Below are 25,671 nucleotides of genomic sequence, written 5' to 3'. Positions count from 1 at the left end.
TCCCCTGTCCTAGCCTGGCTGTGTCCCCTGTCCTAGCCTGGCTGTGTCCCCTGTCCTAGCCTGGCTGTGTCCCCTGTCCTAGCCTGGCTGTGTCCCCTGTCCTAGCCTGGCCTGATTCTCTTGTATAGGAACAAACTGAAACATACCGTGTCAGAATATAAATCTGTATCTGGAGCGTAGCCCATTTTCCAGCTACACGTCAGTCGGGAGGTATTGTCAGTCGGGAGGTATTGTCACTGATGCTTTTTTATTGAAAACCCATTAAGATATGTAAAATAGGTCTGCAGTTGTATATAATAATATATGACATTTAGCAGACACTGATATCCAAAGTGACTTAGTGTCATGCCTGCAGACATTTTCCCTATGGGTGGAATTGAACCTACAGCACTTGGCATTGCAAGAGCCACGCTCCACGGACTGAGCCAGGGTTCTAAATCATTGTGCCGGGGACAGAAGACCGTGTTGACTAAGGTACAGTATGTAGACTAAAACCCTTCTACTGTGGTCCTAAAGTGAAGTGGGGAGCCGAGGGAACAGGGAACGCTGTGCAGCACTCCATCCAGACCGCCATCATTCCACAGACATATGAATGAAGGTACACACATCCGGCCCCGTCAGGCATGACAGAGGCTCTTTCAACACCAGTGCAGCCTTGAGACTAGTACACACACCCACAGACAGACAGACAGACTACAGCTCAGGCCACATCCATTCATCTCCACTATGCTGGAGCCCTGCCCTGCCTGGACACTGCCTCCGCTCCAGTTTAATGTCCCTGTTTTCATGTCTACTTGTCAGAGCCATGACAGCTAGAGGGAAGGATGAAGAAAAGAGCACTGTTTTCCCCAATCAATGGAGTGTGGTGTCATGTCGTGACATGTAGTGTACAGCAGAGTAGTGTAGTATAGAGTAGTGTACAGTAGAGTAGAGCAGTGTAGAGTAGTGTAGAGTAATGTAGTGTACAGCATAGTGTTGAGTAGTGTAAAGTAGCATAGTATAGGGCAGTGTAGTATAGTGTAGGGTAAAGCAGTGTAGGGCAGTGCTGTGTAGGGCAGTGCAGTGTAGGGCAGTGCAGATAAGGGCAGTGCTGTGTAGGGCAGTGCAGTGTAGGGCAGTGCAGTATAGGGCAGTGCAGTATAGGGCAGTGCAGTATAGGGCAGTGCAGTGTAGGGCAGTGCTGTGTAGGGCAGTGCAGTGTAGGGCAGGGTAAGGCAGGGCAGTGTAGTATAGTGTAGGGTAAAGCAGTGTAGGGCAGTGCTGTGTAGGGCAGTGCAGTGTAGGGCAGGGAAGTATAGTGTAGGGTAGAGTATTCTGTAGAGTAGAAGTATTCTGTTCTGCTTTGCGAGGTCGACAGAAATGGTGTCGTTCTTAGTCCAAGTCTTGGCTCTGCTCTACTCTGTCTCTCTCTGTGTGTGTGTGTGTGTGTGTGTGTGTGTGTGTGTGTGTGTGTGTGTGTGTGTGTGTGTGTGTGTGTGTGTGTGTGTGTGTGTGTGTGTGTGTGTGTGTGTGTGTATGTGTGTGTATGTGTGTGTATGTGTCTATGATTCTCACTCACTTGTGATTGACCGGCACAAACAGATAGTCCTTGTTGAAGATGTCAACATGGCGGGTCCATGTCCTCACCCTCTGGTGTCTCCTGTCCCTGGCCCTGAGAGGAAGGGGAGGGGACACACTTCACAGCAACGCATACTACTCCTTCCATCACAATCCAGGAAGAACATATCTTAACAAGAGTAAAATGCTCCTTAACTTCTGTCAATACCATCATTAACATCGTTAGCATGTGACTAAGCCACCAGCCTACGTAGAGCACGCTGCCAGGAGCCTAAAGCCAAACATGAGCCCCCCGCGGGGCGCCATGTGACGCGCGGCCGAGCCGTCCACTAAGCCGTTAAAAGACGCTGAGTGCTGATCTCCTTACGGGATGGCAGCCTCCTCCTCCAGGGACGTGTCCCGGCGGGTCAGCTGCTTGTAGAAGAAGCTGCTGAAGACATGACATCTCTCTGCCAGGGGCCCCGGGGCCCGCTCCAGGAGAAGATACCTGAGGGGACAGGAAGATGCTGAGGTTTTGCTGGACTGTCACATGCTGTGTGGCTGAGCTAAACTAAGGGGACATGGCTGATTTCCATATATGTTAAATGAAGCTAATGTTAGGGTTTGGTTATGATAATGGTCAGTTTTAGGTTTTGGCTGGTCAGCCTGTCAAAGGGATGCTGGTCAGAAATGTCCCCTTAGTCCTGCTTCATTGTACTTGTGGTTTGAACCAATCAGCATTCAGGATTAGATCCACGCGTTGTATGATCACAGGTTACACGTCTGCCAGGTGGCTAAGATGTTCACATGACAGGAGAAAAACATTGGTCCACAGGCAGATCACTAGAACTCACTTAAGGTAGAAATCGATGATGACATCATTGAGGAACTGGCCGCTGTCCAGACAGTCTAGGTCCTCTGTTGTCACGGTGATTCCTCCCTTGGAAGGGAGTGGTGGGTACTGGATCAACCTGATGATGAAGAGATCCAATAGTTAATGTGTAAACAACAACAACTAATACTAACAGGTAGTATATTCTACATTGAAAATCATCCATAACAATAAACTGGTGAGCAGCAAGATATATTGCCCTCACCTGGTGGGCAGCAAGATATACTGCCCTCACCTGGTGGGCAGCAAGATATACTGCCCTCACCTGGTGGGCAGCAAGATATACTGCCCTCACCTGGTGGGCAGCAAGATATACTGCCCTCACCTGGTGGGCAGCAAGATATACTGCCCTCACCTGGTGGGCAGCAAGATATACTGCCCTCACCTGGTGGGCAGCAAGATATACTGCCTTCACCTGGTGGGCAGCAAGATATACTGCCCTCACCTGGTGGGCAGCAAGATATACTGCCCTCACCTGGTGGGCAGCAAGATATACTGCCCTCACCTGGTGGGCAGCAAGATATACTGCCCTCACCCGGTGGGCAGCAAGATATACTGCCCTCACTTGGTGGGCAGCAAGATATACTGCCTTCACCTGGTGGGCAGCAAGATATACTGCCCTCACCTGGTGGGCAGCAAGCTATACTGCCCTCACCTGGTGGGCAGCAAGATATACTGCCCTCACTTGGTGGGCAGCAAGATATACTGCCCTCGCCTGGTGGGCAGCAAGCTATACTGCCCTCACCTGGTGGGCAGCAAGATATACTGCCCTCGCCTGGTGGGCAGCAAGATATACTGCCCTCACCTGGTGGGCAGCAAGATATACTGCCCTCGCCTGGTGGGCAGCAAGATATACTGCCCTCACCTGGTGGGCAGCATGATATACTGCCCTCACCTGGTGGGCAGCAAGCTATACTGCCCTCACCTGGTGGGCAGCAAGCTATACTGCCCTCACCTGGTGGGCAGCAAGATATACTGCCCTCGCCTGGTGGGCAGCAAGATATACTACCCTCGCCTGGTGGGCAGCAAGATATACTGCCCTCACCTGGTGGGCAGCAAGATATACTTCCCTCACCTGGTGGGCAGCAAGATATACTGCCCTCACCTGGTGGGCAGCAAGATATACTGCCCTCACCTGGTGGGCAGCAAGCTATACTGCCCTCACCTGGTGGGCAGCAAGATATACGGCCCTCACCTGGTGGGCAGCAAGCTATATACTGCCCTCACCTGGTGGGCAGCAAGATATACTGCCCTCACCTGGTGGGCAGCAAGATATACTGCCCTCACCTGGTGGGCAGCAAGATATACTGCCCTCACCTGGTGGGCAGCAAGATATACTGCTCTCACCTGGTGGGCAGCAAGATATACTGCCCTCACCTGGTGGGCAGCAGGCCCTTGAGTCTGGAGTAAGGCTCACTGCTTCTGTGGTTCCCTCTGGTCCGACTGGGGCTCCCCTGATCGGAACAAGGACAGAACAGAAAAACATTACAGAATCACCTGTCAGAAGTCATCACCCCAGTCAAACACCTCAGAATCTACAGATTGATCTGACTGCATGGGGGATTGTCCTCCAATGTATTTTGGACAAGGGGTGATCAAATTCAACGTTTTGGTGAGTGATGAGAATGAGGGATGGAGATGATAAAGTCAAGGTCTGCTCTGATGATGAACAGCAGAGAGGAAGAGGATGACGCCACTCACTGTGTGCGTGTTGGCCAGACATGCTGCAGACCTGCCAACCCTGTCCAACTTGTTAGAGTACCAGACGCACACTCGCGCGCATAGCACGCACAGAATTGAGGTTTTCTTTCACCCACATTTGCGCTGAGTCTGATCGCAATTATAGAATTGTACCAAATCAAGTCTATAAAATTGTTGGTATACTTTCTTCACAGCATTGCATTTACACATATGGTAAAAGTCACTAACCAGATCTAATTAGAAAGAAAAGGGCCTTTATTCTTGGAGTGTTTTTATTTTATTAAACAAGTAATAACAAGTTATTTGTTTAGGTACAAAATGTACAAATGTCCTATCAACGATAAAACATTTGTATCTATAACGTTTTTCTTAGCACATGCGCCCAAGTTTAGTCGCTATAGTATAGGAACGCTTGTCACCTCTTAAACAGGGCCAATCACTAGGGCCAGCTCACAAGTAGTGGCTTTTTAGACACGGTTCCTAATCAACACTAAAAGCAAAATCATTTTGAAAACATAAAAACAAAAACAAAATGATCGCAAACTGGCTACACAAAGCTTAAGTATGCTACCGCAAAGAGAATCTGAACGCTGTTCTCTAGAAGAGTCCGCTTGCCTATTGGATTTATTTGCAGCGCATACCACATTTCAGATTTTCGAAATGTATAACATCTCAAATCTAGTGCAAAGGCATTTTAGAAGCATTGCCTCTATAGCTAATACCGGACCCTCATTCATTCTTCATCGCGCAGTCTTCTAACCTCCCGACTCCATTTAATGCCACGTTAATATTGATTTGTTTATTATACTTTTGTAATGCTTTTTGTAACGTGGATCATAATTACATTTACATTCTATCAGGTTGCGTGATCCTCGCAATGTTACGTGGAAAATACAACTAATGGGACGCAGAATTAAATGTATATCACAATCGCACAAATGCGACCGGTTATTTTTCGTATTTGCATTTCATTTATTTCACTAGTCAAATGCGAGTGAACTGCTGGCACTTTAGAGCCCACTGAATGTCCATCTTATGTTCACTAACGTTAGCTTGAAACAATTCGTGTTTACCTTTCCACGACACACGGAGTTGAAAAGGGATTTGTCCATGTGTTTACCTACAGCTGGCAGTCGGCAAACTCAGCATCACAACAAATAGGAGGGGCAGACACCGGGTAGCCGCGTCGAATAATCTCCATGTCCGTTGACACAAACTCCGTACATGTCTGTGTGTTGCAGTTCGAGAATCGGGATGTTAGATTGGACTTATTTTTATAAAAATGTTGTTTTTTTATTACATTTTTTTTTTTAAATCGGGCCCTATTCATTTATTCGTACTTTTAACTCAGATCTCCTACCTGCATACACGGACAGACAATTGCTAGTTGGTGGCAAAATGCGTGCATGTTGCTGCTTCCACAGATGAGTTCAAGGGAACCAGCTCATAAAGACCCCAAAGAGGTGGCCTACTTTGGTCTATGCCAGCTGGCCCCAAAAACTCTGACTTCCTGGGCCCTCCCTGGACACACACACACACCACCCATGCCGTACTTATCATCCCAAACACACACACACCTTCGCCCACCCAGATCCCTTCTTACTGCCTGTGTAATTCCTCCATCCTTCTAGGACCTGTGAGGGAGTAGAGACCAAGCTCACTTCTGCTGCTGGTTGGGTGTGATCCAACCCCACCTAACTCTATCCAACAAGCCATCTCCACCCCTCAGTCTCCCAATCTCTACATCTCCATCCCTCAATCCCTCCAATTTCCCCATCTCTCACCTCGCTGGACACTGCCACTTCATCAAAACTGAGTCAGGGGCCACTCACACTGTGTGTGTGCGTGCGTGTGTGTGTGTGAATGTGCGTGCTGACAGGGACACTTCTTCTAGCTGGCGCTGCTAACTGGCCTTCATAGAACCTGCTGTTATATTGAGCACCCAGACCTCACAGTGGATTGAATAACACAGACATTATTATAACAGGTTTATAAATGTATACCTCTGAGTCTGAGCCTGCATCTTAAGGCAGAGGGATGGAGAGTTGGGGGGGACAGGGGACGAAAGAGCAGAGGTATATACACACTGTCAAGCATATAGACACACAGACACAGTTCTGAGCTCCTGAGTGACTATACTGACCTTTGCTGTCCCCAGGCCGGGGTCTGCCACCAGGCTCTGCCCCAGCAGGGTGAGGAGGTGGGCGTCCTGGGGACAGCTGTGTATCAGTGCCAGGCCGTCTGCCCAGGACAGGGGACTCTTCAGGTCGTAGGAGCGGCCCTGACGGAAGGCCTCTACATCCAGCATGGAGGCTAGCAGAGCAGCCTGCAGATCACCCAGCTGTTCTCTTAGGACCAGGAGGAGGAATGGACAGGCCTGACCTATATATCCACAATAGGAGAGAACACACACATTAACACACGGACAGATGCACACACAGAGACACACACTGTTCCACACGTTGGCAGGTGATTACTTTTTCCTCTAGAAAGTGTGGTTGAGTCATGGCGGTGTGCTGCGTTGTAATACTCAGTAACTGGCCCACATTAAGGACAACGTACCACTTCTACACTTCCTTGTCTTTCTTTAGGTTTTGGAGGCAGACTCTTGAGAAGTTTGTTTTCCTGTTGACCTTCGCAGCTTGATTGAACCTTTAACTCAATTAATCCACCTCTGGATTGGACGGAACACCAGTCCCAATTTATCCCGCCTCATGCATAAAATTCTCTGCATCTGGTGAAAATATGTTGACCCACTATTCATATTACTATAGATGTATTTATCCTCCATTTAACCAGGGACGTCACATTGAGATTGACATCTCTTTTTCAAGGGTGCTTTTTTAACATGGACTCTCAAGTCTCAAATCAAATGTATTTATTTATATAGCCCTTCGTACATCAGCTGATATCTCAAAGTGCTGTACAGAAACCCAGCCTAAAACCCCAAACAGCAAGCAATGCAGGTGTAGAAGCACGGTGGCTAGGAAAAACTCCCTAGAAAGGCCAAAACCTAGGAAGAAACCTAGAGAGGAACTAGGCTATGTGGGCTATGTGGGCTCAACTAACATTGTAATGAATTTCTCTGTCTTAATTCTCCCAGTTGATAGAGTAGTCTTACCAGGCAGTGTAACGGGGTGGAGGGCTGAGAGCTCTGTCTGTACCAGGTTGGCCTGGGCCTCAGACACCCAGAGGAAGAGCAGGGAGGGGGCCGCTCGGCCGGGACAACCCTGGAAGAGACTCCCGTCTTGGGCTAGACCCCCGTCCCACACCGCGTACCCTCTGAGCTGGGACGCCACCAGGCTCACTGACACCCCCCCCTCCTCCTCGGATGACACCCTGGAATCTGTTGGAGAAGGGGGGGGGGGGGTAATAATTCTGTTTTGATCATACTGGATATCTGATGACAGGGAAGTCTTTTTTGTTGGATTATTTCTATCATTTATTTAAAGGTCTTCTACAGTATTTTGGAGAAGGCAGAAAGACTGTCTAATACACTGACTATCGGGGGTTAAGAATCCAAGACCCTGGAGTTACTAGCACCATGCTCTCACTAACTGACCACCTCCTGCTCAACATAAGCGTCTTAGGACACTAGTAAGATCCACAGATGCACCCGGAGTCAAGTGGGGTGAAAAAGTTGTGCAGACCAGTATGGCCTACCGTAGCCAAACGTAAATAGAACCCTAAGCTGAGCTTCTTAACCCTAACCCAGTCCAGAGAAAAACAGGTACGTGTGTAGTGGTGGGTGTGTGTTCAGGTGCAAGTGTGTGTATGGGGGCACGTGTGTGTGACCCTCACAGGGTCACAGACATTTGACCAGGGTCGTTACATGCTCACCTACAGTAAACAACAGGGTCAGCGATGGGACAATAACAAGCGTAACCGTAATGAGATTTATATAAAGGATTAAAGACGGGTTATCTAAAAGAAAGTCAGGCTGGAATTATATCATTACACATAATTAATATCACAAACTGGGTGGGTCGAGACCTGAATGCTGATTGGCTGACAGCCGTGGTATATTTCACCATATACCACGGGTATAACAAAACATTTATTTTTACTGCTCTAATTACATTGTTAACCAGTTTATAATAGCAATAAGGCACCTCAGGGGGTTGTGGTATATGGCCGATATACCACGGCTAAGGGCTGTATACAGGCACTACACTTTGCGTCGTGTTTAAGAACAGTATTTAGCTGGGGTATACAGTTGTTTTGGCCATATACCACTCCCCCTAGGGCCTTATTGCTTAAATATAGAATAGGCTGATCTGATCCTTCTACATGTATATAATACCTGTAAATCGTTAACTACAGGTTTTTTGCATCGTACTGGCCACCTACCTTTCAGTCCTGGACAATGGATTTCAGCACTACACTTTCAGAACAGAAGTGTGTTTTCCAGTCTGACTTCACTAGCCTGGGTCCAGATCTGATTGTGCTCTTGCCAACTCATTTGCTTATTGTCAAGCCAAACATGTTTAGCATGACAATGAGGGCCAAGGAGTTGGCACGATGGCACAAACAGACTGCCACTCATCTGCCCGCTGCCCTCCTCATCTGAATACCTTGACCTAAGTCTCATCACAAAGACACTGAGGTCGCAATCTATGACGGCAGCAGGAAGAGGGTGGCTCAGGGAGGCTATGGAGTGTTTTCCAGTCTGACTTCACTAGCCTGGGTCCAGATCTGATTGTGCTCTTGCCAACTCATTTGCTTATTGTCAAGCCAAACATGTTTAGCATGACAATGAGGGCCAAGGAGTTGGCACGATGGCACAAACAGACTGCCACTCATCTGCCCGCTGCCCTCCTCATCTGAATACCTTGACCTAAGTCTCATCACAAAGACACTGAGGTCGCAATCTATGACGGCAGCAGGAAGAGGGTGGCTCAGGGAGGCTATGGAGTGTTTTCCAGTCTGACTTCACTAGCCTGGGTCCAGATCTGATTGTGCTCTTGCCAACTCATTTGCTTATTGTCAAGCCAAACATGTTTAGCATGACAATGAGGGCCAAGGAGTTGGCACGATGGCACAAACAGACTGCCACTCATCTGCCCGCTGCCCTCCTCATCTGAATACCTTGACCTAAGTCTCATCACAAAGACACTGAGGTCGCAATCTATGACGGCAGCAGGAAGAAGGTGGCTCAGGGAGGCTATGGAGCCCATCTGATCCCCCTGGGGAATGGAAGGACCCTGCATGTGTTGCAGTAAAGACTAAAACACACAGTGACTTTACCTTCCCACATCTGATCATTAGGCTAGGTCATACTCCACCACACATACACACAGCTGCAATGTCAAGCTGTCAGTGATTACCTTTCAGCGGTAGAGTGATGCCATCATCTGTTACCTACAAAAAGAGGAGGGAGATGAAATATATTAGCAGGAGGAAAATGCTGACATGTTGTCATTACGGTATGTAATAAGAGGGAGGATGAATAAAATAGCTAATTAGAGAAGAGGTAAAGGAGGAGAAGGTGGAGGGATATTATAAAGCATCCTGTTGGGTTTATATACTAAGGAGGGTAGACTGACCCCTGACCCTGATGCTCAGTCTTGACCAACCTTTAGAACCTTATTCCCCTAGCCCAGACCAGATGCACTTGTGTAGATCTGAAAGGATTGAATAGGTAGTCACATTGGACATATTTAGCATGGTTGCTATGGAAACAATACCAATCATAACAGAATAATACATATTCTGTTTAAAATGGTTGTCAATAAAAAAGACCTCATTCAACAATGGAAGGAATGTTTCCAGACATGACAAAAGCAGCTAAATAAATAAAATAGGCAATGGGGACTTTCCTGTTGTTTTGCTGACCTCACAGTGGAAAACAACAACAGTTTGACACAGTCATCTATTGACCACAAGGCAACTGCTCCGGACTCACTGACCACGGTTTAATTCACCGCGGGATTAGCACCACACTATTTCTTAATTGCTTGTTAAAGGATTTTATGGCCCTTGAATGGATTTGATGGGAGTTTGGAGAACACCTGGTGATAAACTGCCGATGTTTTGCCAGTTATGGTCTTGAGTTGCTTATCATGTTATTGTTCCAGTAAGAGACTGGCATGTGGGTGTTTGAGACTGCCAGTGAAGGTTGTGTTCCAAGTGTTCAAAGTAGCGACACATATTTGATCTTCTATTTTATTACAGCTCTCTCCATCCGTCCCATCAGTGTAATATGTACGTTTTGTGAGGACTGGCCCATTAAGACGTTGGACAACACATGTCCTTTATTAAAATATAAACCAGGAACAAAAACTAGTGATGGGCCAATCACATTAAGGGGGAAGCTATCTGGAAGAGAGCATGGAAAAGAAAGAAAGAAGCTGGGCAAATATTGATGTGAAATCAGGACAGTGAGGAAAGAACCTGGTTGTTTCTGTCTTACATTCATAAAGGCTTCAACTGAGACACAAATTTGGAACGCACAGGTATTATGCTCAGCTAATTTTGAATGTGGAGCACAAGCACGCGCCTATGTGTACACAAAGATAGAGTGACCTACACACACACACCACTAGCCAAAGTGTCTTACCACCAGGTTTCCATTGGCCTGCGCTCGGACCACCCCAGCGTGCAGTGTAGAGAAGGACAGTTCCATGATAGGAGGCAGTGGCTGTGTGCTGCCAGGTTGGTGCTCCGATACGCTCTGTGACCCCGTGACCTTCTCTCCAGCCTGTCAATCACAACACAGAGGCACCGGCACACATTGAAATAATTCACAGCATTGCATAAAACACCTCATATCCACCTCAACTGCTTCAATAGATTTCTTCCCAGGCATGAAACAAAGGCCCTCTTGGAAACAAATGCTTTAAATCGACCACGATTTCCTAGAATGTTTTCAATTGGTGATGTCTTGTCTTTTAGGTGCAACAAGTTACAGTGGGTGGAGTTTAAGGTGGAGGCCCTTTAGCTAGGTCCCTCCAGCTACAGTAAAAGAAGAGACACTGCACTGAGCAACACAGAAATCCTAGAACAGAGATGGGAAGCTCTATTCAAGATGCTCAACAACAGGGGTTACATCTGTTCCTCTACAGCATCTCGAAACACAATAACAAACATGTTGGATCTTAACCAGAGTTACCTGCTTCTTCTAAAACATCCACTGGGGAGGCTTTCTACTACTAATTATCTCACAGCACCAGACTGGTTTCTTTTATTACTTACACATTCCCAATCCCCACTGTCTGCTAGCTAGCTAAACCTCTACATGTGTTACAGACAGGCAGTTAGCTGACAAGAGCTGGCAAACCTCACCTCAGTCGTGATACAGGCTACAATGTTGTCTTCTCCAAGTCTGACCTCTCAATCCAAGTCTGAAATTGCTGGCTTCTCTGAGCACTGTCCTCTCTGAGTACTGCATATAAACATGTCCATCTTGATTTGTTTGCTTGATTTGATGCTCTCTGACTGTCAAATGCTCTAATATTATTCAAAACCAGACAATATGTTATTTGTCCAGGCAACCATGGAATTAGAACCATATCATTAGAATTCTACTCACTTAAAGTGAATAGGCCTATGACATGTGATGACGTACCATGATCATTAGAGACACATGCCCCCCCCCCCATCCCTCCTACCTGTTTGGGTACATGTTCTTCTGGGGTGGGTTGGCCTTGCCTGGGGCTCTGTTGTGGGGTCTTCAGCCTGGGGCACTCTTCTTCATCATCTATGTCCTCCTCATCCTCACTGGAAAGCACAACTGACACACAGAGACACTCGACTTAGTATGGTGATTATACACTGTCGTTAAACAAACAAGGGGAACTGATAATATTACAGGCCAGTGGTCTGTTGCAGCAGCTGGGTGTAAAAACATTGGGCTTAAATGATAAGCGGAAGATAGTTACACCCAGAATATACTAGCCTTCCTCTCAAAATGAGGGAAGAGAGAGAGACAGAGAGAGACACCAGTCTGTAGGTGAGGGGATTGTACTGTATATAGTAAGGTGCCTACACACACTGAGGCCGGTCCATGCCAAAGCTGGGGTTGGTGGGCCCAAGGTAATAGGCTTGCCAGGGAGTAATCTGGAGTGTGACGCTCAGTGCTGAGCTAGCCAGAACTGGAGCAACTTGTCCTGCTGTACCACCCATAACTGTTGTATATCTATGGTGCCACCTACTGGGACTGGCACCTTGAAGTGACACTGACACCGTTAGTTAGTGTGTCAATGGGGTGGCTTCACAAAGGAGCTGCTGGCACACTGACTGTGCCTGAAGTTGAGAGCAGGAGCTCCTTTCCATGCTCTACCACCGACTGAGACTGTCACTTTCAAGTCAGTGTGTTAATGAGTGTGTCAGTTGCTGGCACACTAACAGTCATTGAAGGACTTAAGAGGATTGGAGTGGTATATATTTGTATTCAAAATGACTACTTTGATGAATCATTAGCTAATACACTGTAGGGAGGATGAGCGATTTTTAAAGCCCCAAGCAGTCTTGGTAATTTTATTTTTAAATCACTGTATGTCTTATAAATCACTGTCTGTTTATTTAATGAAAATAACTCCAACATATATATGTTTTAATAATTTACACGGAGTATACCAAACATCAGGAACAGAGTGCATTTCCCTGAGCCTCCTTTCGCCCTTCAAACACTCCGTCTGATTGTGTGGGAGTTAGGAAACAAATGTGGAGATATTTACATAGACAGCCCTGATTGGCTGATAGGATGGTCTAGAGCCCATCCCCTTACCCAGATGAACAGTCATTGGTCTATTATAATCAGATCACATTGTGATGTCATGCTGTGGGCCAAAAGTTCCATCCCATCAGAACAAGCTGAAATTCAAGGCATTGTTTTCTAACATCTCTTACACAAAAAGGGCATTATCATAATTATCATAATTTCAGTGATATTAAGACAGTGTGAAAATAGCATCATCTTTTTTTAAGAATAATCACATTTTTAAATGCACCTCCCCTTTTAATATACAGTGCCTTGCGAAAGTATTCGGCCCCCTTGAACTTTGCGACCTTTTGCCACATTTCAGGCTTCAAACATAAAGATATAAAACTGTATTTTTTTGTGAAGAATCAACAACAAGTGGGACACAATCATGAAGTGGAACGACATTTATTGGATATTTCAAACTTTTTTAACAAATCAAAAACTGAAAAATTGGGCGTGCAAAATTATTCAGCCCCTTTACTTTCAGTGCAGCAAACTCTCTCCAGAAGTTCAGTGAGGATCTCTGAATGATCCAATGTTGACCTAAATGACTAATGATGATAAATACAATCCACCTGTGTGTAATCAAGTCTCCGTATAAATGCACCTGCACTGTGATAGTCTCAGAGGTCCGTTAAAAGCGCAGAGAGCATCATGAAGAACAAGGAACACACCAGGCAGGTCCGAGATACTGTTGTGAAGAAGTTTAAAGCCGGATTTGGATACAAAAATATTTCCCAAGCTTTAAACATCCCAAGGAGCACTGTGCAAGCGATAATATTGAAATGGAAGGAGTATCAGACCACTGCAAATCTACCAAGGCCTGGCCGTCCCTCTAAACTTTCAGCTCATACAAGGAGAAGACTGATCAGAGATGCAGCCAAGAGGCCCATGATCACTCTGGATGAACTGCAGAGATCTACAGCTGAGGTGGGAGACTCTGTCCATAGGACAACAATCAGTCGTATATTGCACAAATCTGGCCTTTATGGAAGAGTGGCAAGAAGAAAGCCATTTCTTAAAGATATCCATAAAAAGTGTTGTTTAAAGTTTGCCACAAGCCACCTGGGAGACACACCAAACATGTGGAAGAAGGTGCTCTGGTCAGATGAAACCAAAATTTTACTTTTTGGCAACAATGCAAAACGTTATGTTTGGCGTAAAAGCAACACAGCTCATCACCCTGAACACACCATCCCCACTGTCAAACATGGTGGTGGCAGCATCATGGTTTGGGCCTGCTTTTCTTCAGCAGGGACAGGGAAGATGGTTAAAATTGATGGGAAGATGGATGGAGCCAAATACAGGACCATTCTGGAAGAAAACCTGATGGAGTCTGCAAAAGACCTGAGACTGGGACGGAGATTTGTCTTCCAACAAGACAATGATCCAAAACATAAAGCAAAATCTACAATGGAATGGTTCAAAAATAAACATATCCAGGTGATAGAATGGCCAAGTCAAAGTCCAGACCTGAATCCAATCGAGAATCTGTGGAAAGAACTGAAAACTGCTGTTCACAAATACTCTCCATCCAACCTCACTGAGCTCGAGCTGTTTTGCAAGGAGGAATGGGAAAAAATTTCAGTCTCTCGATGTGCAAAACATATAGAGACATACCCCAAGCGACTTACAGCTGTAATCGCAGCAAAAGGTGGCACTACAAAGTATTAACTTAAGGGGGCTGAATAATTTTTCCGTTTTTGATTTGTTAAAAAAGTTTGAAATATCCAATAAATGTTGTTCCACTTCATGATTGTGTCCCACTTGTTGTTGATTCTTCACAAAAAAATACAGTTTTATATCTTTATGTTTGAAGCCTGAAATGTGGCAAAAGGTCGCAAAGTTCAAGGGGGCCGAATACTTTCGCATGGCACTGTATCACATTGATTATGATGAAGTACGCAATATTAGCCTATATCCTGTTGTTCACCAATAGCTTTGGCATAAATACAGATTAGCCTACATTGTACAGGTCCTGACATAGGATCACTGACCTAGCTGGAGATGGCTGTTAGCTGCTCACACAAAGTCAATGGGTTCATTTAAAGGGGGACTAGAAGCTCCTGGTAGCAGCGGAAGGACCCAGAGTTAGAGGGGGAAATGGAGGGGGGAAGGGGATTGGGACAGCCTGTTCAACCTCTCTTTCATCTCGTCTGAGATCCCCAAGGATTGGAAAGCTGCCGCAGTCATCCCCCTCTTCAAAGGGGGAGACACCCTGGACCCAAACTGTTACAGACCTATATCCATCCTGCCCTGCCTATCTAAGGTCTTCGAAAGCCAAGTCAACAAACAGGTCACTGACCATCTCGAATCCCACCGTACCTTCTCCGCTGTGCAATCTGGTTTCCGAGCCGGTCATGGGTGCACCTCAGCCACACTCAAGGTACTAAACGACATCATAACCGCCATCGATAAAAGACAGTACTGTGCAGCCGTCTTCATCGACCTCGCCAAGGCTTTCGACTCTGTCAATCACCATATTCTTATCGGCAGACTCAGTAGCCTCGGTTTTTCGGATGACTGCCTTGCCTGGTTCACCAATTACTTTGCAGACAGAGTTCAGTGTGTCAAATCGGAGGGCATGCTGTCCGGTCCTCTGGCAGTCTCTATGGGGGTGCCACAGGGTTCAATTCTCGGGCCGACTCTTTTCTCTGTGTATATCAATGATGTTGCTCTTGCTGCGGGCGATTCCCTGATCCACCTCTACGCAGACGACACCATTCTATATACTTTCGGCCCGTCTTTGGACACTGTGCTATCTAACCTCCAAACAAGCTTCAATGCCATACAACACTCCTTCCGTGGCCTCCAACTGCTCTTAAACGCTAGTAAAACCAAATGCATGCTTTTCAACCGGTCGCTGCCTGCACCTGCATGCCCGACTAGCATCACCACCCTGGATGGTTCCGACCTAGAATATGTGGACGTCTATAAGTACCTAGGTGTCTGGCTAGACTGCAAACTCTCCTTCCAGACTCATATCAAACATCTCCAATCGAAAATCAAATCAAGAGTCGGCTTTCTATTCCGCAACAAAGCCTCCTTCACTCAAGCCGCCAAGCTTACCCTAGTAAAACTGACTATCCTACCGATCCTCGACTTCGGCGATGTCATCTACAAAATGGCTTCCAACACTCTACTCAGCAAACTGGATGCAGTCTATCACAGTGCCATCCGTTTTGTCACTAAAGCACCTTATACTACCCACCACTGCGACTTGTATGCTCTAGTCGGCTGGCCCTCGCTACATATTCGTCGCCAGACCCACTGGCTCCAGGTCATCTACAAGTCTATGCTAGGTAAAGCTCCGCCTTATCTCAGCTCACTGGTCACGATGGCAACACCCATCCGTAGCACGCGCTCCAGCAGGTGTATCTCACTGATCATCCCTAAAGCCAACACCTCATTTGGCCGCCTTTCGTTCCAGTACTCTGCTGCCTGTGACTGGAACGAATTGCAAAAATCGCTGAAGTTGGAGACTTTCATCTCCCTCACCAACTTCAAACATCAGCTATCTGAGCAGCTAACCGATCGCTGCAGCTGTACATAGTCTATTGGTAAATAGCCCACCCTTTTCACCTACCTCATCCCCGTACTGTTTTTATTTATTTACTTTTCTGCTCTTCTGCACACCAATATCTCTACCTGTACATGACCATCTGATCTTTTATCACTCCAGTGTTAATCTGCAAAATTGTAATTATTTGCCTACCTCCTCATGCCTTTTGCACACATTGTATATAGACCCCCCCTTCGTTTTCTACTGTGTTATTGACTTGTTAATTGTTTACTCCATGTGTAACTCTTTGTTGTATGCTCACACTGCTATGCTTTATCTTGGCCAGGTCGCAGTTGCAAATGAGAACTTGTTCTCAACTAGCCTACCTGGTTAAATAAAGGTGAAATAAATAAAAAAATAAAATAAAACAGTGTGGGTCAAGTGCCAGTAGACAGACACAGGACTAATGGGCTTTATAGGAAGCTTTGGCTAGCCACAGTAATCTGGGTGACTACTTGTCTCCCCCCATAACCCTGGTGTTGCAGCGCCCGCCCGCCCGCCCGCCCGCCCGCCCGCCCGCCCGCCCGCCCGCCCGCCTGCCTGCCTGCCTGCCTGCCTGCCTGCCTGCCTGCCTGCCTGCCTGCCTGCCTGCCTCCTCTCTCGCTCTCTCTCTCCCTGCCTGCCTCCTCTCTCTCCCTGCCTCCTCTCTCCCTCTCTCTCTCCCTGCCTGCCTCCTCTCTCCCTCTCTCTCTCCCTGCCTGCCTCCTCTCTCGCTCTCTCTCTCCCTGCCTGCCTCCTCTCTCGCTCTCTCTCTCCCTGCCTGCCTCCTCTCTCGCTCTCTCTCTCCCTGCCTGCCTCCTCTCTCGCTCTCTCTCTCCCTGCCTGCCTCCTCTCTCGCTCTCTCTCTCCCTGCCTGCCTCCTCTCTCGCTCGCTCTCTCCCTCCCTGCCTGCCTCCTCTCTCGCTCGCTCTCTCCCTGCCTGCCTCCTCTCTCGCTCGCTCTCTCCCTGCCTGCCTCCTCTCTCGCTCTCTCCCTGCCTGCCTCCTCTCTCGCTCTCTCCCTGCCTGCCTCCTCTCTCTCCTCCACCATGCAAGGTACATTAACATGGAGGGACAAAGGGGACTGAGAATAACCAAGTCTTCTCTCGTTATCACTATGGTATTTTCCTAGTCAGCACTTTGAGTGCATGTGAAGACACACACACACACACACTTCAAAAAAAGTGAGCCACCCCTCTGCGGTGGAGCCAGGCATTAATCTCTCAGCACCGCTGACAGCTGATGGTTTCCCAGGCCTGCCTCTGGCTACACATCTCTGACCACAAAGAGCTTGTAAAGCTTTAACTAGGACCCATTAGGAGAAGAGAGAACAAATGCAGACCAGATGAGGATCCTCATCGGATGTTGTGTCCTCATCATTCCCCTGGTGATGCCCCAGCCCCATGTTGACAAAAATATATTTTAATGGCAAATATTGCCTGTACCGAAAATTACAAACCCAAGCTTGAGTTTCCTCTCTTTTCCAACCGCTTCTTGGCTCCTCATGTCGTCATCATTATGAAGGCTCCTGTACTCGTTACTACCTAATCACTGTGGATTTGAAGGGCCAAGACTCCGCTAGAGAGAGGAAGCCCATGGGTCTCTGCTAGAAGAGGTCCTCGCTAAGGATGCAGCTCACCACAGATCCAATCAGTGGCTATGGGCGTGGCTTAGTTGCATAGAAGTTAAGGTTAGTGTTGGTTATAGGGGTGGAGCTTAGGTCCTTCCAGAGGACCCATTCTAACGCCACGGTGGTGGTGCACCATGCCAACAGAGGGAGTTTCCCTGTAAATTGCTTACAGTGTGTCAGAATGTGCTGTGGGTCGTTCGTAAATTCAGAGTGTTTCACTCTCCGGAGCGTTCAGAGTGTACACTGGACGCTCCGGCTGAAGAGAAAGGTTGATCCGAGCGATCTGTAGCTGGCTAGCTACTTCCAGAGATAAATGAGAGAACACCTCACCATTTTACTCGCTCCAGCAGTGCTGATTAGGCTGTTTTCATGTTATGTTGGCAACAATTTAGTTGTGTTTTTTTGCCAACGTTTACTGACACCAGTAATATTCAACAGGTGTTGCGCATTTGTAAATTCATCCGTTTTTAATCTGCTCTAGCCAGAGTGAATTTACGAACGCGCCCTTAGTCTCCCTCGCCTCCAGTCTGGTTTGCATAGCCACAAAGTCAGATTCCACTGCCACATTCTGCCTTGCAAATGACCTCATTACTTTCTTAAAGAGACACCACACACTTTGATAAAAGATATTGCTTCTTCTATGCAAATGTTGATCAGTACAATAAAATAATATGTTCTAACAGTTGCCAATAAAATAAGTCCTAAATGGAAAGGATTGCTTATCATCTGTAGCCCCATAATATCAGCTACAACAAGCTCAATGCACACAATCCTGTTGAATATTATGCATTCACCTGTATTGTGAATAGACCTAGGCTACATCTTGATTCACCCGGTTTATCAATGCAGATTTACCATTCAAATAAATTACCATTATGTTGTTTGGTACTTAGATGAGTAAAAACTAAGTCAAACGGATTGCAAAACTGTAGCTGAGTTTATCTGTCTGGATCAAGTGCCATTCTGGGAATTTGTCTAATACGCCTTCTTTCTGTTGTTGTTGTGGTATTGTTTTAGTATCGAGTATCGTGATACTAGCCAGTCTGTTATGTAATGGCCCTGAACCCCACTAAGACATACAGCTGAAACCGCTTCCTCGCCTGTTCATGCATTGGTGTCGGATGATATTCTATACTGACGTCACTGGGTGAGGAGGGCATTTTGCTTCATTTATAATGTTGGTTCAGCGTAACAACACTCATATTGCAGAGTAGTACGTGACATCATACCGCCAGTCTATGCGTGATATGGTATGTTCTGATCAATATGCTATGAAGGGTTAAACAGTGGGTCAACTTACTAGGTTCTGTGGAAGTGGGCTTGGGCCGCCTCAGCCTGAGATGGAGGGAGAGACACTTGGTTGGAGGCCTCCTCTCTCTGTCTGTGAGGTTAGCCCGGAGGGGAGGCCTCCTCTCTCTGTCTGTGAGGTTAGCTCGGAGGGGAGGCCTGCTAAACGAAAACTGCTTCTCCTGTGTGGCCTGGGTCACTGAAGCCACAGCGGAGAGGGGGTGTTTCGGGGACCCTGTGGATGCACCTCTGGCCCATGACATCAAGGGGCGGTCGGGAGGGTCGTCACTATCTGGGCTCTGGCTTTGGTGGCATGCAGGGACAGGGACACTTCCCCTGGGGCCCGTCCCTGGTGAACCACTAGTCACCTTGATCTGGTTCTGCAGTGATCCTGAGCTTCCCTTCCCCTCCTTCTGAAAGCACACCAGGTAGGACTATTAGTCACAGGGGTTAACCTAACAGAAACTCCCCTAGAAATTATTACAATCAACTAGAAAAATAAAAAATAAATCCTAAACGAAAACGTATGAGCATGCAAATGCACCTACACTAACCAGTTAGTTCTCATATAGTTTGCTACAGTTTGTTTTCAACAGCCACACTTTACAAGACTCTATACTATTCTATAGACCAAGCTACCCTGGGGTGTTATCCTGTTGCAAGATATGGAGCTACCAGCTCAGCTGAATCAGGACTATCTGTATAGGGTGGAAGTTAAGCAACTTGGTTGTTCACTGTTGTTATTTCACTGTGAGGAATAGACCTAGCAACACTGAGTTAGCCAACACTAACAATGCCTGAAAAAGCTAGCCAACGCTCAACCTAGCTAGCGAACAAGTATGGTTACGACCAATAACTATATACCAGACTAGTGAGTATAAGCAATTGTTTTCCACTAAACATATATTTATGTGAATCCTGAGGCCAGTCAACTGTATGTGTCCCAAACGGCATCCTATTAACTATAGTGCACGATCTAGGGAAGAGGGTCCCACTTGAGACACAGCTATAGTCCTACCTCTGTGTTTTGTGGAGGAGATCCATTCATCCCAGAGTCACGTCTCCTCCATGTTGAGTCTCCCGGGGAGACAGAGAGCCTGTCGTCCGTCTTTGAGGAACTGTCCACCTCTCTTTCTGGAGATGGTTCTGATGCAGAATCCTGCTCCGACTCCACTGGGCTGCATCTCACAGACATTTGGGAATCTCCTGAGGGAGATGTAAAACAGAAAAGGAATAATAAAATATATGCCGTTTAGCAGACACTTTTATCCAAAGTGACTTTGATAAACGTTTTGGTATGGGTGGCCCCAGCGGGAACCTAAACAACGAAACACAACAGTTCCATTTTGACCCTTGTTGAAGAGACAGTAGCCTGCTTGCCTACATGTATGACATGACAGCGATAGCCACAGGAGTTGGCTAAAGCACACAGCTAAATGTTGCGTCTCCTGAACGAGAAAGAGTTCAAAGAAAAGCAGTCTGAAAGAGATTGTTTACTGCAGGCATTTTTAACAAGGCCATAAAGTTAAGCATTTGTTTACCCAACCAGGAAAATGGTCAGACTTGCCAACACAATATAGAAGAAGAGGGAAACGCAGGGGGGGGGTTGTTAGACACAGCAACACCTGCTAAATGTTAACTCCACTGCTCATGCTTCAAGAGGGCCACCATTGTTCCTGTTCCCAAGAAAGCTAAGGTAACTGAGCTAAACGACTATCGCCCCGTAGCACTCACTTCCGTCATCATGAAGTGCTTTGAGAGACTAGTGAAGGATCAGATCACCTCCACCCTACCTGACACCCTAGACCCACTCCAATTTGCTTACCGCCCCAACAGGTCCACAGACGACGCAATCGCAATCACACTGCCCACTGCCCACTGCCCTAACCCATCTGGACAAGAGGAATACCTATGTAAGAATGCTGTTCATTGACTACAGCTCAGCATTTAACACCATAGTACCCTCCAAACTCGTCATTGAGCTTGAGACCCTGGGTCTCGACCCGGCCCTGTGCAAATGGGTCCTGGACTTTCTGATGGGCCGCCCCCAGGTGGTGAGGGTAGGAAACAACATCTCCACTCCGCTGATCCTCAACACTGGGCCCCACAAGGGTGCGTTCTCAGCCCTCTCCTGTACTCCCTGTTCACCCATGACTGCATGGCCATGCACGCATCCAACTCAATCATCAAGTTTGCAGACGACACTACAGTGGCAGGCTTGATTACCAACAACGACGAGACGGCCTACAGGGAGGAGGTGAGGGCCCTTGGAGTGTTGTGTCAGGAAAATAACCTCACACTCAACAAAACAAAGGAGATGATCGAGGACTTTAGGAAACAGCAGAGGGAGCAGCCCCCTATCCACATCAACAGGACAGTAGTGGAGAAGGTGGAAAGTTTTAAGTTCCTCGGCGTACACATCACGGACAAACTGAAATGGTCCACCCACTCAGACAGTGTGCCTCTTCAATCGCAGGAGGCTGAAGAAATTTGGCTTGTCACCAAAAACACTCAAACTTTTACAGATGCATAATCGAGAGCATCCTGTCGGGCTGTATCACCGCCTGGTATGGCAACTGCTCCGCCCACAACCGTAAGGCTCTCCAGAGGGTAGTGAGGTCTGCACAATGCATCACCGGGGGCAAACTACCTGCCCTCCAGGACAACAACCACCCGAGCCACTGCCTGTTCACCCCGCTATCATCCAGAAGGTGAGGTCAGTACAGGTGCATCAAAGCTGGGACCGAGACTGAAAAACAGCTTCTATCTCAATGCCATCAGACTGTTAAACAGCCACCGCTAACATTGAGTGGCTGCTGCCAACATACTGACTCAAATCTCCAGCCACTTTAATAATTAAAAATTGGATGTAATAAATGTATCACTAGTCACTTTAAACAATGCCACTTTATATAATGTTTACATACCCTACATTACTCATCTCATATGTATATACTGTACTCTATGCCATCTACTGCATTTTGCATATGTCGCTCGGCCATCGCTCATCCATATATTTATATGTACATATTCTTATTCATCCCTTTACATTTGTGTGTATAAGGTAGTTGTTGTGAAATTGTTAGATTACTTGTTAGATATTACTGCACTGTCGGAACTAGAAGCACAAGCATTTCGCTACACTCGCATTAACATCTGCTAACCATGTGTATGTGACCAATAACATTTTATTTGAAACTCCAACAAAACACTTAACGAGGAAAAACCTTGATTACACAAGTATGTTTGACCCTTAATTGGTTAAGACAATGTAGATATAAGCGACCTCCAACTGCTGTGGATCTACAGCCTAGACTGAGCACCGAGATTTAAGACAAATGTTTTTCGACAAATAATAAAAAAAATTACAAAAATAGCGTAGCATCCACAAGTGTAGATTTTCTTCATCAGGCCTCCCTAAGCTGAGCACATTGTCTAGGGATTGTTTTGGACTGTGTGTGAAAGATTGAACGGTAAGCTAGGATTTCACCTCAATGAACTCTGTGTGTGTGTGTGTGTGTGTGTGTGTGTGTGTGTGTGTGTGTGTAAGACACTGACCACTGAACTCTGCACGGCGCGTCTTGAGCAGTGGCGACACACACCCCGTCTCTTGATTCTTGTCCCGACACAGTGTGTCTGATGCCCTCTTAGGGCGCCATCTAGTGGAGGACAACGGTACAATCAGTTCAAATGATTCCAAGCATAGATTTCTATGGTTGGTGTCACTTCTAGTTCTGACAGACTGACAGATACCAGAACAAGTGCGAACCGAACAAGCAGAATCAGGCGTCAATTCACATTTAAAAAATCCTTTAAATCCTAGACTTAAAGTTATCAGTTTTTTAGTTATCAATCTATTATATTGTAATTTTATTTTACATTTATCCATATCGACTTACAGGAGCAATTAGGGTTAAGTGCCTTGCTCAAGGGCACATTGGCAGATTTTTCACGTAGTCAGCTTTGGGATTCGAAACAGCAACCATTCAGTTACTGGTCCAACGCTCTTAACCACTAGGCTACATGCCGCCCTGATGACATACCCATTTTTGAAGCAGGGAGGAGAGGCTGCTAGGAGTCTTTGTTCAGCTTTGTGTGTTGATGATGTCACAGGGCTTGATTGGATGTGAGGTGGCTTCTTATGAGTCAGAGACTCCGTCTGCTTCCTAGGTGTTCCGTTGACTGCTAGCTGACAGCGAGTGGGTGATCTCCGCAGTGTGCTGGGCATGTGGGTCTCTCTCCATTTGCTGTGCTCTGGGGAATTCCATCTCTGGCTGGCAACTGGATGGTGTTCTGGGGTCTGAGCTGGTCTCTGGAAGCCTGTTGACTGGCTGGAGGTCCATTTGTCTGATTGTCCAGGTCCAAGACGCGCTTCACAGACATCCCTCAGAACTAGCCGGTTAGGAGTGCTGCAAACAAGCAAACAATGATCAAAGTCTCAGCAAAGTCTATCTAACATCTCAGGAACTACATCAATACCATATACAGTTGAAGTCGGAAGTTTACATACACTTAGGTTGGAGTCATTAAAACTCATTTTTCAACAACTCCACAAATATCTCTAGTTTTGGCAAGTCGGTAAGAACATCTACTTTGTCCATGACACAAGTAGTTTTTCCAACAATTGTTTACAGACAGATTGTTTAACTTATAATTCACTGAATCACAAATCCAGTGGGTCAGAAGTTTACATACATTTAGTTGACTGTGCCTTTAAACAGCTTGGAAAATTACAGAAAATGATGTCATGGCTTTAGAAGCTTCTAATAGGCAGCTGTGACACCGCTCAGGAAGGAGGCGCATTCTGTCTCCAAGAGATTAACGTAATTTGTGCGAAATGTGCAAATCAATCCCAGAACAGCAGCAAAGGACCTTGTGAAGATGCTGGAGGAAACCGGTACAAAAGTATCTATATCCACAGTAAAACGAGTCCTATATCGACATAACCTGAAAGGCCGCTCAGCAAGGAAGAAACCACTGCTCCAAAACCGCCATAAAAAAAGCCAGACTACGGTTTGCAACTGCACATGGGGACAAAGATCATACTTTTTGGAGAAATGTCCTCTGGTCTGATGAAACAAGAATAGAACTGTTTGGCCATAATGACCATCGTTATGTTAGGAGGGAAAAGGGGGAGGCTTGCAAGCCGAAGAACACCATCCCAAACGTGAAGCACGTAGGTGGCAGCATCATGTTTGGGGTGCTTTGCTGCACGAGGGACTGGTGCACTTCACAAAATAGGTGGCATCACGAGGCAGGAAAATTATGTGGCTATATTGAAGCAACATCTCAAGTCATCAGTCAGGAAGTTAAAGCTTGGTCGCAAATGGGTCTTTGAAATGGACAATGACCCCAAGCATACTTTCAAAGTTGTGACAAAATGGCTTAAGGACAACAAAGTCAAGGTATTGGAGTGGTCATCACAAAGCCCTGACCTCAATCCAATAGAAAACTTGTGAGAAGAACTGAAAAAGCATGTGCGAGCATGGAGGCCTACAAACAGGACTCAGTTACACCAGCTCTGTCAGGAGGAATGGGACAAAATTCACCCAACTTATTGTGGGAAGCTTGTGGAAGGCTACCCGAAACGCTTGACCCAAGTTAAACAATTTAAAGCAATGCTACCAAATACTAATTGAGTGTATGTAAACTTCTGACCCACTGGGAATGTGATGAAAGAAATAAAAGCTGAAGTAAATCATTCTCTCTACTATTATTCTGATATATCACATTCTTAAAATAAAGTTTTGATCCTAACTGACCTAAGACAGGGCATTTTTACTAGGATTAAATGTCAGGAATTGTGAAAAACTGAGTTTAAATGTATTAGGCTAAGGTGTATGCAAACTTCCGACTTCAACTGTAACGGTAATATCATCTGTGTAATATAACCTGCATGATTTCCACTGTACTAGACATTTTGACCAGGTACATTTAACTGGTTGAAGAGCACCATCTACTGAAAACAGTAAGCACTGCAGATATCCATGACCACTGCATCCTGGCAACAAAATAACCAACAAAGACCAGGCACGAGGCGAAAGCGCAGAAAAGTGGTGGAGAGAGTGTCATGATTGACATGTTACGCTCCCAACGGGGTCAAGAGTCAAGTAAGTCATCTAGGAGAGATAATTGACATTCTTAATCCAGTAGCACTGTCCAAATAAACTCTGGTCCAGTGTGTCACGTCACTTGTTGATGCTGTTCATTAATCTCAGCAGCATGAACGCTATGGACCAGAGCCATGAACAGATCATGTCTATACATACCTCTGTTTCCCTGCTCTGGGGATGTGTCCATTCAGAGAGCCAACCTGTTCAGGCGTTTTTCCATTTGAAGAGCCATTGCACCAGCTTGTCTGAAATGACACACAGTGTTGTT

General features: G+C 46.4%; 1 protein-coding gene across 2 annotated transcripts in view; it reads right to left on the bottom strand.

Annotated features, from left to right (window-relative positions):
• LOC109890335 (sentrin-specific protease 7) overlaps window positions 1-25,671 on the bottom strand; it is a 34,394-nt gene that overhangs the window by 4,055 nt on the left and 4,668 nt on the right. The window contains exons 3-16 of one of the 2 annotated variants that reach the window (XM_031823952.1): window positions 25,560-25,648; window positions 23,334-23,699; window positions 22,849-22,949; window positions 20,309-20,496; window positions 19,304-19,700; window positions 11,740-11,861; window positions 10,689-10,829; window positions 9,457-9,490; window positions 7,251-7,475; window positions 6,273-6,511; window positions 3,806-3,882; window positions 2,391-2,507; window positions 1,925-2,044; window positions 1,559-1,651 (exon numbers count right to left, since the gene is read on the bottom strand). In XM_031823952.1, coding sequence (XP_031679812.1) covers window positions 1,559-1,651; window positions 1,925-2,044; window positions 2,391-2,507; window positions 3,806-3,882; window positions 6,273-6,511; window positions 7,251-7,475; window positions 9,457-9,490; window positions 10,689-10,829; window positions 11,740-11,861; window positions 19,304-19,700; window positions 20,309-20,496; window positions 22,849-22,949; window positions 23,334-23,699; window positions 25,560-25,648 — 2,309 coding nt within the window. Of the gene's footprint in view, window positions 1-1,558; window positions 1,652-1,924; window positions 2,045-2,390; window positions 2,508-3,805; window positions 3,883-6,272; window positions 6,512-7,250; window positions 7,476-9,456; window positions 9,491-10,688; window positions 10,830-11,739; window positions 11,862-19,303; window positions 19,704-20,308; window positions 20,497-22,848; window positions 22,950-23,333; window positions 23,700-25,559; window positions 25,649-25,671 lie in introns of both variants that reach the window. The other variant, XM_031823951.1, reaches the window with a different exon arrangement.

This window comes from Oncorhynchus kisutch, linkage group LG5 (assembly GCF_002021735.2).
Source record: "Oncorhynchus kisutch isolate 150728-3 linkage group LG5, Okis_V2, whole genome shotgun sequence".
Classification (NCBI taxonomy): Eukaryota; Metazoa; Chordata; class Actinopteri; order Salmoniformes; family Salmonidae; genus Oncorhynchus; species Oncorhynchus kisutch.
This window is presented reverse-complemented; position numbering and strand designations above follow the sequence as displayed.